Source organism: Anser cygnoides, chromosome 7, assembly GCF_040182565.1.
Source record: "Anser cygnoides isolate HZ-2024a breed goose chromosome 7, Taihu_goose_T2T_genome, whole genome shotgun sequence".
NCBI classification, from domain to species: Eukaryota; Metazoa; Chordata; class Aves; order Anseriformes; family Anatidae; genus Anser; species Anser cygnoides.
Window position 1 is genome coordinate 5,191,384 of NC_089879.1, and position 18,206 is coordinate 5,209,589.

Genomic DNA, 18,206 nt, shown 5'->3' on the forward strand with positions numbered 1-18,206 from the left:
ATGCTATTGCAAACATTTATTACCAGATATTTATTACCATTAGTGATGTAAAAACAGCTGTATGTTGGCTATTCATTTGTTATAATAATGAATTTTGATTTATGCTTACGGTGGATTTCATCAGCTCTGGCAGCTTGTATTCTCCTTTGGTCTTGGAGTTAAGTCAACTGTTACCCCAAACAAAACAGAATTGAAATACATTTTCCTTTCCAGTGTAGTAGAAATAATTACATTTTTTGTAATTGCATTTTATATATGTTTTCAATTAACTGGAGCAGAGAACATGAAAGTAGGATTCTCCCGCTTTTCAAATGGTTATTTAAATGATGACTGCTGGCAGATTTGAATGGCTAGGCATTTGAATTCCAGGCAGGTTTTTGCTCCAAAGTCTTTGCTAAGACCGCAGAGGCAGCCACGTAACCAATTCTGTGCTTCGTGGCGCTGTTGGGCTGATACCTGGGTTTTGGCCACTTGAAGAAAATCTGTAGAATAATGTATGGAATAATGTTCTGAGAAGAAAAGAGTGAACTTGGTCTCCTGCAGACCCAGAGACAGAAATGCTTTGGTGATTGCGTCAAGCGCAGGTGTCCCACGGTGCCAGCAGAGGTAGCTTGTCCTACTGATGTGTCACTGCCTCCTTGCTGGGGCTGCCTCAAGAACGGAAGAATATGAGAGTAACCGGTGTTTTATCCTTTAGCTTCATGGAATTACCGCAGAAAAATCTGAAAACAAGACAGAAACCCGAACTGGGTCCAAAGGCTAGTCTGGCTCTTCAGATGTGAAGCTGGATTTAAGGAAGCTTAGTAGTAGATCTGCCTTGCGAAGACAAATCCTGATTTGCAAATGTTTCAACTCTTGCTTGACAGCAAAATACCTGGGTTTCTGCATAGGAAATGCAGGGGGGGCTTTGCAGAATATAAATCACCTGGAGGATTTTGTGATCCAAGCTGCCCAGCTTCGGGGTGATTAACAGGAACGTTTTGGAACATTTTGATACCTGCTTGTCCTAAATCTGAGGTGTTAAAATGCATTTCTGGGCATTTAAATGGTAGATGCAGATGTGGAACTGCCTAGCTCTACAGGAAAAAAAACAGTAAATAAAATGAATACTGTAAAAATATTTCCTCTGGGCCCTTCCATGCCAAGAGAGAAATTTTTTGATCCCAATAATGTACTCATTAGCTAATTTGGGCAAGATAGGGTAGCTGTCTACCAGTTCATCTTAATGAAATATCCGTCTCACCAGAGGCATTGCATATCTGACCCAATCTTGCCCTTTTTTTTTTTGAATCTTTCTTGAGACATAATCAACATAATATCTGTCTTATATATTATATACACATTAGAACATAAATATATAAATTGGCTGTCAACTAATTCAGTTCTTTAGCTGTAATGAGTTCTTGTGCAAAATAAAAAAGAGTGCTTGTAATTCCAAATGGAGTTCGTTACATAATATACTGCCGTGTAAAAATTATGCATTTTTTTTTTTTCTTCCTGCCTCTTCTCTGGTGAACTTAATGATTGTGATGGGTGATTTAAAACACTACTACAATATACCTAGTTCATTAATGGGATTTTTTTTTTTTTGGTTTTAAGTCTTTTTACAGTAGATTTTGCCTTTAAGAAAAGGGCTGAAGTGTAACCAAAACAAGCTATGTGGCAGCTACACAACTTAGAAAACATTTTCATAAATGATCATAAAAATTCGACGGTAGTTTCCAGAAAGAGCCAGAGTGAACAGTTTATTGCTGTTTAGGCCTACTGAAGCAAGCGTTTTATTTAACTTTTCATGGGTGTTTTATAATGACAAGCTTGTAGAAAAATAGTACGTGTCTCAGTTCCGCCTGCAGAGCTAGCTGGACGCTCTCTTTACTTCATGCTTAACTAAATATTTGTCTTGGAAGAAAAGAATTTATCAACACACAAAAGATACACTGTTTGGAAAGGTGCAAGAAATTACTGAAATAGGTATCGTTTTTTTTTTTTCTTTTCCAGTTTCTTTAATTGCCTCCCAGAAATACACTTGCACTAATATAGGAAGCGGAGCGACTAGCCTAGGAAATGCCAGGGAGCTCATTCTGATCGATTCCAAAGTTGGTACCGGCAGCCAGTTTCCAATTTTAGGTCTCTTTAACCCAGTTTCCTATTTCTTTTTTTTGATTTTTTTTTTTTTTTAAGTGAGAGAATTCTGGGGAAAAAAATCAAGCCTTTGTGGTCATTGTTAGCTGCCTTAGCTTGCCTAGGCAGCAGTACCTTTTTATAATGCTCTTGAATGGGTTCTTTTATCATCTCAGTCGCTGACAGCGCTAATCTGATGCCTGGCTCCTCGTGGTGGGCTGCTGCTGCCGCAGAACGTCTCGCTTCAGTTACCTTGGACTTCAGCTCTCCGATAAACCTAATTTAAAATCCGAGAGCACTTTTTGGATCGGCCTGATTCTTTCTGTGTGCTTGCGTGGCCTCGTGGCTGCAGCGCTGTGGATCCAGGCCCTGTGAGCCAAAGAATTTAGGTGTCCAGTCAACTGAGCGACTTGTCCGTACTGTTTCAGATCAGAGCTTTTACATCCTGGTTTATGTGGTTTTCCTAATTTTGACACTGAGTTTTCTACGTATATCCACATAAAATTAAAAAGAACTCCTTATTGTAGACTGACGGATTTCCATTATTTTGAGAATGAGTTTCTTTTGAGCGGGCAAAGCCACAGTGAATTTGTCATCCCATAACGGAATCGAAATCATGAGATGCAAGCTCTGGCCCATCACCAATCACTTCTTGCATTACTTCAATTCTTGGCCTGAAAACTATCCTTAAGATATGCATTTAAACTTTAAATCCCTCTTTCTATGTTATCAGAAAAATCAAAGATTTACTCTGGAGCTGACCTATATACCTATACTAAATAAATAGTAAATAAAATACTAAATAAAATCTTTGATTTTTCTGTTAACATAGGTCTACGGTGATATTTCCTGTTTCAAGGATAGTGGGATAGCTTGGCGTCATCTTTTTCTTGTGAATCTTCTTTGATATTGTCTCATTTTCTGTATTTTTACAGCACACAGTGTTACAGAGCATTGTTCATTTCTTCGGTCGGTTTCAGTCCCGTTGCCTGGATAGTTTCTCTTCCTTGTATCTTGCGGGTCAGTTAATAGGTTCTAGCCTCACTGAAAGCTTGACTAAAGTTTTTTTTTAATTGTGTATTTTTTACTTTTGTCACTCTACAAGTGAAAATGAGGAAGGATAATTCATGCTTGAGAGCAAAAACGTATTTATTTTGAACTTGTAAGAGGTGATAACGTCTGGAAAGCACTCAAAATGGGCAAACTGCTCTTTCGGTGGCAGCAGGACATCCTACGCGCTCGCACAGTGTTCGCAGGAAGCCAAGAGGAGCTGGACAGAACAAGGACAGAGTTCGGCCTAGAAAGGAGCTTCCAGGGCAGCGAAATCCAAGAGCCCTCCGCCCTCCCTACAAAGGTTTTAGTTCCCCTGCGTAGCTAAAATACCTAAAGACTGCCCTAATCGAGGGGGAAAAACTCGGAAATGGACATACAGGGATGATGCCAGGAAAGCTCTAGGAAGAACGCCAACGTTTTGTGGCTCTTTCTGCCGGTGGGTACGTCAAGATGTGCCAGGCCGCTTGGGTTTCCAGTACGTCAGCATCCACGGCATCTGAACGTCCTCCCTCCCTCGTACAGCAGGTGTTAGCGTTCTGGTTTTATTGCAGCTTTTTAAAGGTGTGCGTGTGCTTTCGCTCAAGCAGTTATCTTCCTGCCTTTTTTCCCCCTCTGCTTTGATTCTTAGTGGTGTCGTCTTAGTTTTATTGGCCATGTTTGAATTTATTTCCCATTGTTCCTGTGGTGGCAATGGCTTCTTTATGGCAATTGTAATCAGTTTGCACCAAGGAACGAATATTGTGGATTACATATATATATAGTTTTTAAAGACTGAAGCTTAAGTAATTCGGTTTGAAGTGAAAATTAGAAGAGTATGACTTTGTGAAAGGAATTTCAGTTGTGCTTGTGTGACAGATTGATTTATTTTACATAAACACCAGCTCTTGACTATTTCTTTCATGGTTTGTTGAATCATTTTTGAATTGTGTTCATAATTATCCTGCAGTATTAAAATGAGGTATTTTTAATTTAAAAAACGAATCTTAAAGTTTACATTATTTTAAATAGCTGTGTAGTCCAGGTATATTCCTGGGTTATGATGAAAGGGTTGTGGATGTGGGGGTGGGAGGAAAAAGTAAGGGCTGAGAAGACAATAGCAAAGGTCAGAAAATCTAAAGTATTTGCTATTTTCCATGTCTATATGTCTATTAAAGTCTTCCTTTTAAAGCAGAACGTTTTCTTAAGTGACTTCTAGAAAAGATTCACAATCTGCTGAAGTTTTCTAGCACTTGGTTCAGAAAATGATCTGACCTGAGAACTTCGAGTATAAACAGATGAACTAATCTGTAATAAAACTTGCAGCGATTTCTCCCCTTACGAGGGCGGTACAAATTCGAGTGCAGTTAATTTTTTCCTGGCCACCAGTTGCAGCACCCCTAGCAAGCCGAAGTGCTGCTGGGGTGTGCTTGGGGCATCCTCCCCTGCCCCAAAGCCAGGCGGTTGTACAGCGGGGCTGGGAGGATTGAGAAAACCATTTGAAAGGTGGTGTTGGCTCGGTTTTCTCACCCATAGGGTTTAACTTGCACTATAAAGCTAAAGTTACAGATTAAGAACTATCGGGGGTCTTCTGACATCAAAATGAATAACACATGGCTTATCCTCCCGGTGCCTGCACGTTCACAAGCCGTTGGCTGTAAGGACTGATGCACGAGCAGTGCAGGAATTTGTAAATCTCTGGTCTTTTTTTATGGGAACATAACTCGGTAATTCGGATTTTGAATTGTTTTTTTTTCTCTTCAAACATTGCATGTTTGTTTCCGTCTTAGTCTCTGACCCTATCCACCAAGTCGATAACAATTCTGGAATTGAATTAAGACATCACAGGCATTTTTTTTTTCTAAATTGAATAATTTAGAGCATCCACCAATCCAATCTATCCAATAGAAATTCAGTGTTCATCCCAAAAGTATGTGTCCAAAAGTTTACTGTCCATTCACAGACCACCTAGATTGCTGTTGTGTGTTGGAGAGGGAAAATATCAGCAGTCTGCCTGCTGCAAAGCCTTGTCTGTTAGCATCGCTGCTGGAGTACTTTTTAGTGCATCTTAGGGAAGGTTGAGATTCAGTGTTCACTTCCAGCTACAATAAGGATGGTCCAGGTAATGTTTGCAGATCCATATATCTACCAGAGGCTGCATTTTTATTTCTAAAATCTGATTTATAGCATTTTCTGAGGAAAAGAAAGTTTTAATTACTTAAACTGTATGTGGGACTCCGTCCTAAGTCAGCAATTTGTAGTGTTGGCACTTTTTAATGTTGCCTGCCTTCCTCTCCTCCCCTGAACAGGGAAAAATGGGATGCTTGACAAGTAATCACCTGCCATTTCATGTATCCCCCTTTAAGCAGAAAACTCTTCTCTAATTTATCTGAGAAATTCATAGAATTCTTGACCAAGAAATCTTGTGAACAGTCAGGTTTTTTTGATGGGTATGCATAATTTTTTTTAATCAAACTTCAAATTAGAAGTTCTTGAGTACTCTTGTTTTGCAGTTTGGTCACCAGTGACTTAGTAAATCATGCAGCTTATTAGAGGAGGGGGAGTTAGGCTGTGTAGCACAAACTAGCTTTTTAACAAAGGAATGTTTTGGGGTTAAATACATACTAGAACTTTGTAATATCTTTTAATGTGTTCTTTGTGGAATCCAGCACTAAGGAGGTATTCGTATCAAATAAGTAGACGATGGTTGGTAAATAGCTATTATATTTTACTACTCTTAGAAACTTGCACAGGCTCCAGATCATTAAAACCTTGCCTTTGTCTGATGATCTGTAGCACGTCATTTTGTTTGAGTAAAGAATCTGGTTTTGAAAATGCTTGCACTTTCAGGAAGTTGATTTTTCTTTTTTCCCCTCTTCTTGTTTAGACTTGAACAGGCTTGTTCATCATTGTGATTGCAAAGAGACTTTATTAATTTCTGTTACGAGAGATGATGGCCCTAATCCCGATAGTGATGGGGCGGGTAATGGAACTGGGAAGAGACTCCGTGTTGCAGGCAGTCACAGAGAAGGGCAATATCTAATTTAAATAAAAGATAGTGATAAATTCTCTAGAATAGAAGACGTTTGAAAATGGGACGTGAGAGAATGAAGTGTTTTGGACCATTAGTTATTATATTTGTTTGTACTTACCAACAAAACAGAAAGTGGGAATTTGTTTGGGAATTTTATTTCAACTCCTAAATCCTGTTGGTGTTTTTCAAGTACATGGTTTTGAAAGCACATGTCTGTCTGAATGTTAATGTATCCTGAAGTGTTACTAATATATTTCTTGCTTTTCTGCTTTGCATATTTGGACTGTCTTCTTGGGCACATATTTCTGATGAATCTACCTTGATGCAGTTCACACGATTCCTCTGTGATTCTCCTCTTGAGGTATGTATTAAGTCTAGACGCAAGTTTTGAAATGAACGCGTTCTTTCCTCTTCACTTTTTGCAGGCAGTACAGCGTTACGGGTGTAGGTGTCACAGTATTTGTATCATCCCCAGTCAGGAGGGAAGATAACACTGAATTTTCAAAGGAGTCCGTGGAGCTGGATAAGGAACTATCACTGAACTTCATATCGCTGCATTAAGAAAAAAAAAGGAAAAGGCAGAAAGTGCTGTGGTTTAGTGTTCGTGATTTATTTCTATGAAAGAATCTATTCCTAAATAATTTATTGACCTTGCGTTTGACTACAATGTGAGTTAAAAGTTAAGGAGAGATGCTCTTCCTTCTTTTCCAGTAAGCAAACTATTGCGGGTTTGCGGCACTGTCTGTCTTGTTAGCCTTAGAGAGCTGAGGACCACGTGAGTGTAATGAAATTGTCAGGTTATAGTAATTACGCGAGTAATTCGATATGTCGCGGTTTGAATGGATCCATGTGTGGAGGGTTTGTTGCTTTTCTCTGCTGAGTCCGCTGGCCTTTGCATTCCTGAAAGCTGAAGAGTAATAGAGCTCATTAGACTTTATAGGAAAAGGGCTTTTATCACCTCGTCAACCCAGGCAGCAGACTGCCATTATATTCTTAATTTTGTATGGCTACGTAGATGTTGATGCACACTTCCCTGCCAGGTTTATACCAGTATTGTTTCTTACAGACACTTTTTATTGACATTTCGAAGCTTGAATTAAATTTTGTGTGGCACCACTACAGATGTCTTCAATTAGATGAAGTTAAATAAAAGCGGTTGTATATCAGAGGCCAAGGGATTCTTGAAATTCTTTATTCTGAAACAGTTGCCACGAGCAAATCTAGGAGTGTGCAGTCTGTTTACTCTTTTGAACAAAAATAATTTAAAATCAAATTTGAACCTTACATGATTTCAATTTGTAATTGTTTTGAATTTTTAATACCATTATTAGCTGCAAACAGTATCAACACCCAGACTCTTCCTGCCTTCTTTTATTTCTCAATTTTAGGATTCTGTTTAGTTTCGGTTTTGGCTACGGGCTCTGGCACAAGAAATGAACAGTGTAAAAAATGATAGAGTATGTGGTAGCAGAAAGCTAGGCGATTTTCTAGCAGTAAACAGGGTACAGCAGGGAGAACGGATTGTTTGTTTTTTTTGTGTAGTTTTCCTTTCCTCTTAGAAGCTACAGTTGAGCATTTGCCGTCCTCCCACTTCCAGCGATGTCAGTAGATGTAAATGCTCCTGGCCTGGAGAAAGGCGGCTGCAGCGGCACAGCGCAGGAGAGCAGCTTGCAGGACTCCTAGCAAAAAGCAGCGTGGCTTCATACCCTGTTAGTACCCAAGTGAGCGTCTTTATGGAAAGAGGGCACGGGAAAAACTGGAGCTGATCAGGGTGGATTCGTAGTTTTCGACGACCAGTGAGTTAGGGGTGCGTTTGTCCTTCTGCAGCTCTCCTGGGTCATCCTGGTGCGATGACCGCAACTGGCCTCTCAGCTGCACCGTGGTGTCAGGCAATAAATAATGATTTGCTTTTTCACTTTATAAATCCCCCTCTAATCACTTTTTTTAGTCTTTTTCCATTTTGACTGATGCTAAGCATGAAGGTGATTATTTTATAAAACTGATCAGTCTCAAAAATATGTTGAAGTGTAAATTGATTACACCCATTGTTTTGGATGCGCATATAGCCACTTTTTTTTTGCATGAGCTTGACATTGTATTTATGACCTCTGTCATATTAATTACTCAATATTATGGGATCTTTCTGTAGCTGTTTGCACTCAGCTCTTGTGTACCCAACGTGCATCATTTTAACCCACCGACTCAGTCTGAGCAGGGCCACCCAGGGCAGCTTGTCCAGGACCGTGTCCAGCCGGGGTCTGAAGATCTCCAAGGATGGAGACTCCACCACCTCGCTGGGCAGTCTGACCACTTGCAGCAGAGAAGTGTTTTCTGTGTTCAGCTTGAATTTTATGTGGTTTTTAATTTTTAATGTGTGCCCGTTGTTTCTTGTCCCATCAGTGGGCACTTCTGAGAAGATACTGGATCCCTCAGCTTTATTCCCTCCCATCAGGTATTTGCACACATTGATAAAACCTTCCCAAGTCGTCTTGATTTTTGATGCTGAAGGTCTCAGCTTTCTCAGCCTCTCCTCATCTGTCAGATGCTCCAGTTCCTTAACCGTCTTTATGGCCCATCACGAGGCTCGCAGCAGTAAGTCCGTGTGTTCCTTGCACTGGGGAGCCCAGAACTGGACCCAGCGCCCCAGACACGTCCTCACCAGCACTGCGTGGAGGGATGTAGGCAACAGAGCGATCTACACCTCCCTTGAGCTGCTGGCAGTGTCCACCCAGTGCAGCCAGGTGCTACTTGGAACGGCTTTGCTGCAAGGGTGCATTTTTTTCTTTTTTTTTTCCTTTTTTTTTTTTAAATGGAAACCTGTAGTGGTACCTCTGTGCTGAGGTTATGTGCTGAGGCTCTGTGCTGAGGTGTAGGCTGACACGGCCTATATTTGTAGGCTGCTTTCACAGCACCTCCACTAATCCCTAACGAAAGGAGGACAGAGCAGTGAACAGAAAATATGTTGCTAACCAAAAGAGATAGAAATCTACCATATGGCAGGTTTTGTGCGTGTGCCTTTGGGAGAAGAGCTGCTGGAATTAATCATTTCACTTTGGCAAATAACTTCTACTAGAGTGTAGAAATGAAGACTTTCCTTTTGTTGTTGTTGCTTTTTTTTTTTCTTTGTATGAGGTAGTGTGGATTTCATATTTTACTCCTCCTTCCATCCACAGCAGAGAGTAAACTGGAAATGTTCAAAGGTTTCATGAAACCTTCCAGAAGAAAATAATCATATGGATATCAGGGTCACGATGCATTTCTGGTGGGTAACTGTGCAGCACTGTCTGCAGTTGCACACCAAGCTGGCATGGAGGTTAATAAGTGCAATTTCTTGATTAATAGGAACAGTAAAACATCTCCTAGAAATAAAGAGAGGGACCAATGTGCTTTGAAGAACATTGAGCACTCTCACCATCATCAAATTTTCATCGTAAGCACTTCTTATATTGAAGTGACCCACTTGGAGCAACTTGTAATATCAGATGATATTAAACATTTAAATTTTAATAAGGCATTATTAAATGTAAGCAATCACATGTTAATGAAAAACAGCTAGCAGAATATGAAGACAGAATTAATAAATAATGGAATAAGTTATACTTTTCTCTGCAGTATAGTCTAAACTTTGAAGAAACTATTTGTTTTAATTTTTGTCTTTAGATTTAGTTCTTATATAGATTTTGTTTCCCTATCAAGTGATTAATAATTCATTGTCTTGAAGCTCAAATTTAAACTATTAACTTTAAACAAGTTGGTCCCTCTGTATTTTTTTTTTCCTCCTCTGCAGATTTGGAGATGTTGCATAATCGTTTGGCTGCACCATGTAGCTTAAAAACAGGCAACAGAGCCATCTACACCCCTGTCTTCTGATGATGGCTCACTGAAATCCTTTGTATTTTTAAATTCCTAGGATACACTGAAGAAACTAAGTAGTTCCTAGGCCTTATGAGAAGAAAATGCGAGGCAGAAATAACTATGAACACTGAGTTTTTAATAATTCGTAATCACAACATGTTTAGTTGTGCTTTGACTCTCATAGCCCGAGTTTTAGATCTGTTTTTAGTGTTTACTCCTTTAATACAACTTATTTAATGAATATAAACAAACAATTAATTTTAAAGGTCTGCTGTTCTTTCTTACATGTGTTTTCTAGAATACTGGGGGTTTTGTTTGCTTAAGAAGACCTGAAGGCATCTATCATAGAATCATGGTGTCATTTGAACTTTAGTGTGAAAGGGAATAAGAGAATATTGGTTTTGATCTCACCCTCTTTCCAAGTAACGTCTCTGACGTTATGTTTGTTGATTCACCAGTCATAGAAGTGGTGATGCTTTCCGTGCCAAGAGCAGCTCATGTTTTTGTAGCATAAGGCTACGTACGGTGTGTTATTTCGTGTCGATAAGGTAAGCCCTCTCTGCTGGGGCTCACCCGCATGGTGTCCCTTGTATTTTACATCGCCTTTGACAGCCGGGGCCCCGGAGGCCCCGCCAGTGGTGTGAAATGGTGCAACCTGCTGCAGGAGAGGGCTTCGTGCTCGAACCCTGTGACACGTCAAACTGCCTGGCTGGTTCCTGGGAAATCAAGGTAACGGAGCCAAGGGTTCACTGAGAAATCGGAGAAAACATAATGCGGACAAACGTTACAAAGGATTATATTGTATGGAAACTTCTCAAGGAGGATGAAAATGTTGTGCTTTTTAGAAATGTTATTTACTTAATGTAATGGAGATCCCTGAACGCTTTGCCTGAAATGAGTACTGTGCTTGTTATCCTTGTTAAATAACACAGCCTCTCTTATGTTCATAAATGGCTTTGTAATTGAATTAGAGGAATAACGGCGTGGTTCGTGCCTCGCTAACAGATCTTAACTGATGCTTCGGCTGGCAGGCGTCGGGCCCGAGCCCCTGCCTTGCTGCTCTGAGGCAGGGCTCTGGACACACAGCAGCCCTTTAACTGTAGGAGACATTGCTCTGAGTGGAAATCTTTTCCATGTTGTTTTAGACTATCTTTTTAACTTGTATTAAATCCTGTATGATGATTTTTTTTTTTGACAAAGAAAGTCTGTTTTATCTGGTACTTAAGCAAGTCTGTCTTAGATGACAAATCACATTTCCCTTTCGTTTGCTTCTTTCTTCTGCCCCGCGGTAGTCAAGAGAACTCAACCTGTTCTCTTAGGGTTGCCCGCAGAGAGAACCTCTTTCTTCCAAGCTCTCAAACTTTGACCACGTCCCAGCTTAAAAATGCTAATACTGGCCCTCTGATTTCATTTGGCACTACTGAAAAGTCGAGGTTATTGTATGAAACTGTCACTACCGAGTAAGTAGTATTTCTCTAAATGAGAAGAACCCAGCTCGATATGTCAGTGTCCTACCCTAATACCCTTGTATGCTGCAGATTTAGCTCTCAGGTATTGGATCATTTCACTTTCACAGTATCTGTAGCTACATATCTACTTTTATATCTACTTCTATGCTACATGACTATATAGAAATGCAAACATTTTATTATACCGCCTTTATTTGGGACTTAATGCTTGGGAAAGTCAGTTGAAATGATTTTTGTTCATGTGATTGATTTCTTTTGACACATGTGGTACCAATTAGAATAACTTCTACTGCCCATCATGTCTTCAGTCCACGCTACTGTATCAAAATACTTGATTAAACCCACCTTTTGTTGTTGTAATGCAAAACAGTTGGTAATAGCAGGTAATGTTGTCAGATTTATTGAGTGAGAAGCAGCTTTCTGAAGACCTGGCAATACAGTGAAAAACATGACTAGGAGGATAATTAAGTTGAGCGCTGTGGAATTCAGGATTAAAGTAAACCTGACGTTGGAGAAAAAGCCCTGCCAGAGTTGGTTGTGTAATACAGTTTAAATTAGGAGATTGTTTTCTTTGTAATCTGAAGCATCAGTTTCTGGTTTAGGAGCTTCTCCCCGCAGGGAAGTGTGCTTCCCTGCGACCTCAGGGCCCAGCACCCAGCAGCAGCCAGCCCCGTGGTGCTCTTGCCGAAGCTGTGCTGGTGTGGGCTGGCAAAGCAGGAGCTCCACGAGTTACGGGGCACAAAGAGCTTCAGCATCTCAGGCGAAAAACGTTTAGTTGGTCATAAAGAGTACGTGAGCTGCTCCATGCTCTTTGGGAGTGCTGTTCTCAAACAGCTTCAGTGGCCGTGCTGAGAAGCTGAGTCTGTGGCCAAGGTGCCTCCAGTATCTGCGGTGTTCGATGCCTGATTCTCTGCACTGCACCGAGGGATTTTGTAGGGTTTTTGGTTGTTATTTTATTTTTCTTATTGTGGACACTGCCTTTGTCGGGGGGGGGGGGGGGGGGGGGTTAATAGCAGCATCCGAGCTGAGCTTTCGTGTTTTGGGAGCTGGATCTAGGTAGGATCATAGAGGAACAGGGGAGGAGCGCTGCTGGGGGACGCAGGCAGCCTGCCCATCACCTCTTTGCCTCTGGGCTTTGTCTCTTGTTGAAGAGTATGTAGGCCAAACTATGAAGAGAAAGAATATCTGCAGAATTTGTGCATAATAATGCATTGATAGCTTGATGAATCTTGTTGTTTTACCATTTCAGTGCTGTCTGCATGCTAGGTGGCAGAGGTTGTTTACTGATTTGTTTGTGAGGTGACACACAGAGGTTGCTGATGAAGAGTACAGTGAAAATCACAAACGCTGTGGAGAACTAACATTGCTCTCCCTGCTTTTCAAATTCCCTTTTACCTTTCGGTAAACGTGTACAGCAGGAATACCTTCTCACAGTATTTATTTTTCTTTTAAAAACCTTTCTAAAATAGTTTTTGTACTGGAAGTCTACCAGGCTGATAATTATGTCCCATTTCTGTCCAGGCAGAGAATCCCCCAAACGGACCAGAGTGCGGCTATGGTTCTTTTCACCAGCAGTATTGGCTAGATGGGAAGATAATTGCTGTGGGTGTAATTGATATCCTGCCCTACTGCGTGTCCTCTGTCTATCTGTACTACGATCCAGACTATTCCTTCTTATCTTTGGGAGTCTACTCTGCATTACGGTAAGAGGACATTTTTGTTATCCGCTTAGACATAATAGTAAGAATTGATACTTGTTTCTAAGTTTGAGCTTTTATTTCCAGTCTAAACATATACTGGTAACACTATCTCTAGCTAAACTTAATTATTATTTTTCTAATTCTCTGCAGTTGGTTGTGCTCCAAAATAGATTTTAACTTTCATCCTTAAATAGGGATGAATCTTTCTAGTTAGCTAAATACTTCTAAAGATGGAAAAACAAAAAACTCAGAAATAAAGTACCTGGGTTTTTATTCCCTAGAAAATAACTTACTATTGCTTGCTTTCAGCAGAAGAAGCCTCTTTTGTTTGAATAGAAATAATTTTTCCTTTGACTTTTTTCTTAGCTTAGTCACCAAATGAAATTAATCACTTTTATGCATGTGTGCACGGTGAGATCGTAAATAACGGACACCCTAAAAACTTCTGAATTAGTAGTCTCCTGCTGTACTAGCACTAAGTATGTTTTCAGGTGTGTTAATTTCATTATCTTTGTCTTTAGAAAGCCTGACAGACAGAATAATCCTATGAATTTTAAAGCCTTAAATTAACTATCATCCTAGTCCTGGTATCCACAAAATAGTAAGAATAGTGAATAACGCTTTGTGTTGTAAATAAGATTTGTGTGCTAAATTGCAAGTTGCTGTTTTTCTCTCACAAGCAATTTTAAGATTCTATTACTGTTACAATCTTTGTGCATCCCAAGTTTTTTCTTAGCTTTTTTGCTTCTTTGCATGAAATAAACTAGTCACAGGCATGTAGATCCCAGTGAGATCCTCATGAAGCAACTGGGTTTGGACCTCATGCCAGACCTGCCTATTTTCAAGTTGCTGTAGGTCTGAGAAGTTCTAGCAAAAGCTTTTACCTTTTCAGATTTGCACCACACTGCTTCAGGTACTGTTATATGTGATAAATCGAGATCCAGCTATGAAATCCAGTGCTTATCTTTCTCCAAGGCATCCTGTTTGAGTGTATCTTCTCTAGGTGGGAGCTTCTTGGCTGCTGCTTAGGTTTACCCACTAGAATGAGTAAATGACACGACTTTTGAAACAAATTGCAAATATAAATATATATATATATTTAGGAAGTTTCTTCCCATCAGTTACTTCATGTACTTCTGCAATACCTAATGAAGCATGCAATTCGATGTCTCAGAAGTTTAATCAAAATCTAAACAGAGTAAGAGTGCGTAGGATCTCTTGATTTCCAAAGTGTTTTGTTTTTTTTTTAATCATTTTGCTTTTTGGGTATATTCCTCTCTCTGTAGAGGTGAATTTTATTATTTGTGGATATCTGTGCTTGAATTGTTCAAATGCATACATCGAGGGTTTTCTCCCACAAAGTTCACTGTTAAGTTGCTGACATCAGACTAATGGTTTATTGCTGCTGAAATGAAGTGCTGCAATCACTCCTTTCCATCTCTGCTATGTGCCAGGTTTCTAGCAATCATCTGCTGAGCCAGTTTTTAATTTACTAAGCAGAAGGCTGTGCTTTAGCAACCTGGTTAGCGAGCTGAGCAGGCTCAGTGAAGATCGTGTTAACACCAGAGCTGGTGCAAGGGCTGCGGTGGAATGGCTAGACAGGGAGAGCAGGGCCTCCTCCTGCTCTCTGGCAGGCTTTTAGGTAGTTAAATCCTGAAGTGCAATTTCTCCTTACCAAAAAGCAACTTACTAGAGCTGACAACACTGCCTCCCGGCTGGCTTTCCCCACCTTGATCCACAGTTGTTCCTTACAAAGGAGAAACTAGAGAATCACAGATGAGTTTAGGTTAGAAAGGACCCTGGGACATCATCTGGTCCAGTTCCAGCTCAGATCAGAGGTAACTTCAAAGCTGTTGTGAGCATTAACGTATCTGTCAACTTCTCATCTCCATTGGTCTAAGGCTAAAAGAGTTCTAATCCTCAGTTTTTCTGAGGCATACAGTGGCATTGGCGATTTCATAAAATCAATCAGAATTACCATGTAGAAATAATGTTGGAACACCTATGGTTTAGAAGTGGCCTTTTTTCTGTACGTTAGTGGTCTAGGTTTTATTACATACACTAGATACTTAAAATCAGACTTTTTTTCTTCATGCGACTTGCCATAAACAGCTCCTAAGAGTTATTTTTTAGTATCTGTATGTATCATGTTACTTTATGTAATAACCGACTGACATAATCCATGCTTATGGATTCTTGAAATGATTTTAAATTTTCTACATAATAAATTTAAAACTTTGTCAGTGCAACATGCTTGCATGGCTCAACTAGTGAAAAAGCAGCTTATAAATTCTGCTGCATTTAAGGCAATAAAAATGAGTTCCCAACAGTCTTAGAGGAGGCCAACCTTGTTCTTTTTTCAAAAAGGGGAAAAAAACTTGAGAGTTAGGGAGGATTTAGGAAGTTGCAAAGGAATCTGATACCTTAAAAGCTGTTGCCAATTTTACTCTGAGGAGGTTAAACTGCATTGCAGCGCTGTCACTTCCACTTCGGGCTATTCTGAGAATTTTTGCTGCAGAGTCCTAGAAAGGATGGGAATTGAAGATCATTTGAAATACGTAGGCATCTAAGCAAAAAGCGAGGGCAGAAGAAGCTACCTGAGAAATACCAGCCTGAATAAAAGGGGAGAGGACTGACCAGGACATACTGAGTGATTCTTGTTATTTGCTCAGAAATATTAAACTTTCCTCCGCTACATAAGACCATTAATAGTAGACAATCATATTTGCCCTTATCTCTCTTTTATAAAAGGAAAAATGCTAGAGCTTAGATTCAAGCATTAGATTGTGGAGTTGGGTTATGTAGCACTGAAATACTAAATCTGAGTTTTGTGTTAATGAAATTAATATGTTTTGCTCACTGGCTGCCCACTCTTGCCAAGTGTTAACAGCCGTTATAATTCCTTAAATATGCATCTTGACTGAAAGCTTTGCAGAAAAGGAATTGCAAGTCTGTAATCCCTTCTCCATGAGAATGATTTAGGCAGAAAAAAATGTGGGTAGATGTGAGTCGTGCAGTGCAGTGGCACCTCGCTGCTGCCGCCTGGCTGATACGGAGGGAGAGCCTTCTCCTGCCTTGGGTCGCAGCTGCAGCGCCCGCTCCTCGCTCCCGTGCAGCTCAGCACCTCTCACCCGATTTTGGGAACCCACGTGGTCAGTTGGTCAGTGGGCTAGGGAGCCTCAGATCTCGCAAGGAAGGAATCTGGAAGGAAGGTGCAGCTGTAATGCGTGAAACTCTGGTGCTCTAGCAGGGGAGGTGGGATGGGGGAAAGAGAAGGATGCCTCGTCGCTCCCCAGTGATGCTGGCCCTTCCTATAGCACGTCGCTGGGACTGCCCCTCACGTGGAGACACCTGCAGCAGCTCTAAGCAAGCCAGTGTTGGCATTGTGCGCTCATTCGCTGTGGCCCCTTAGAAGCTTGCAGGAAGCTTTGTTGCCCGTGATTGGACTGCTACTGCAGCCCAGTTTTAACCTCATTACCTTCTGGCCTAATTACTTCACTCCGTTCACTTTGAGTCTTTTTGTTTTATTAAGTCAGGCAGTGCAGACCAGTTGCAAACAGTGTTGAAGACATTTTGAAATGCAAAGGATGTTTTTTTTTTTTTTTTTTTTTCCCTGTAGCGTTTCAGGTTGTTTAATTGCACAGAGGTGTGTGTTTAATTAGGTCCAGGATAATCAGCACGGACTGGTAGGGGTGTTTGACATCGTGCTGTGTCTTAAAGATGACATAGGTGAGGTGCAGGTTGGTATACTTTGGTAGTACATAAACCTCACTTTTGGAATCTGCTGTATTTACCTGGATTTTCAGGTAGGAAGTAACTTCTGGACGTTTTCCTTTTAGAATGGATGCATATAGTGCAGAATTACAATGTGTCATGATGGTCTCAGCAAACTACATCCAACTGAAGGGTTTTTGATATATTTAAACATTCTTACTACTAACTTAATTTTGAAGTGATAAAAAAAACCCACAATATTTGTACATGCTTCCTATCTGCACGTGCTCATGTCCTTTTATCCCTTCAGCGTTGAAGGTAAGAACCAACATCCACGTTTGAAACAAATGTGATCTGCAAAGTTACAAATGCTGTGAAAATGAGTGTTGTATTAGAAACGCTGGCAGAATCGTTGTAGAAACGCTGCTTGCCTCTTGCCAGTAAAATGAGAAGCAAATGTATTTTGGAATACATTAACACTTCCCTTTCGAAATAAATGAGAAAATCATACAAACAAACACGAGAGGTGAAAAGTAGCTTTTGTTGCACAAAGACGGATGTTTTTACATGTAAATTGCTAGAGTGCAACGAGCAGAACAAACAAGAGGCTTACCCTTGCAGCTTGTTTTTTAAAAAGACTCTGATGTTTTCCTGAGCTACATCAGCCAGTCTGTGTACAATCGCTGGGTCAGGTTTCTGTAGAATTCCAACGTGCATGAATATTAACAGGAAACCTGTTAAATAGAGGCTTTTAGTCACCTTTCTCTTCAAATTTGAAGTCAGTTACTTGGCAGGGCAAAATGGAAGTGTTTTTAAGCCTGACACAGTGTTTTTTTTTTTTTTTTTTTTTAAGCATAAGCGTTGCGTTTATTATCTTCATTGTTTATTTGATAGAAGTCTAGTCTTTTAAATAGCCAAAATCCAGGTAGTTGTAAAGCATTTCCTTTATGAAGTGAAGAAGTAAAATGACTGTAGGAATTATATTCATAAATAATTACTTTTTTTTTTCCTTTCATAGGGAAATTGCGTTTACTAGGAAACTTCATGAAAAAGCTCCTGATCTCTGTTTTTATTATATGGGTTTCTACATTCATTCATGCCCCAAAATGAGATACAAGGTAAAGTGTGTTTTTACTTATTTCCGTAGTGTACAATTATTCAAAGCATTTGACAGTGTTCATAGTAATATAATATTTTTGTAATTGTCATTTTGGATTTTAATGGGGACTTTATATGGTTAAATTTGAATGTTAGTTACTATTTAACTTGGCTTAGGATTTTCTT

The 18,206-nt window shown here is 40.0% G+C and overlaps 1 protein-coding gene across 7 annotated transcripts in view; it reads left to right on the forward strand.

Moving 5' to 3' along the window:
- The window catches only part of ATE1 (arginyltransferase 1), an 88,143-nt gene that overhangs the window by 21,520 nt on the left and 48,417 nt on the right, over positions 1–18,206 (forward strand). For all 7 annotated transcript variants that reach the window (XM_067000484.1, XM_067000485.1, XM_067000483.1 and 4 more), the window contains exons 8-10: positions 6,513–6,545; positions 13,030–13,211; positions 17,941–18,040. In XM_067000484.1, the coding sequence (XP_066856585.1) occupies positions 6,513–6,545; positions 13,030–13,211; positions 17,941–18,040 (315 nt within the window). The remainder of the gene's footprint in view (positions 1–6,512; positions 6,546–13,029; positions 13,212–17,940; positions 18,041–18,206) is intronic.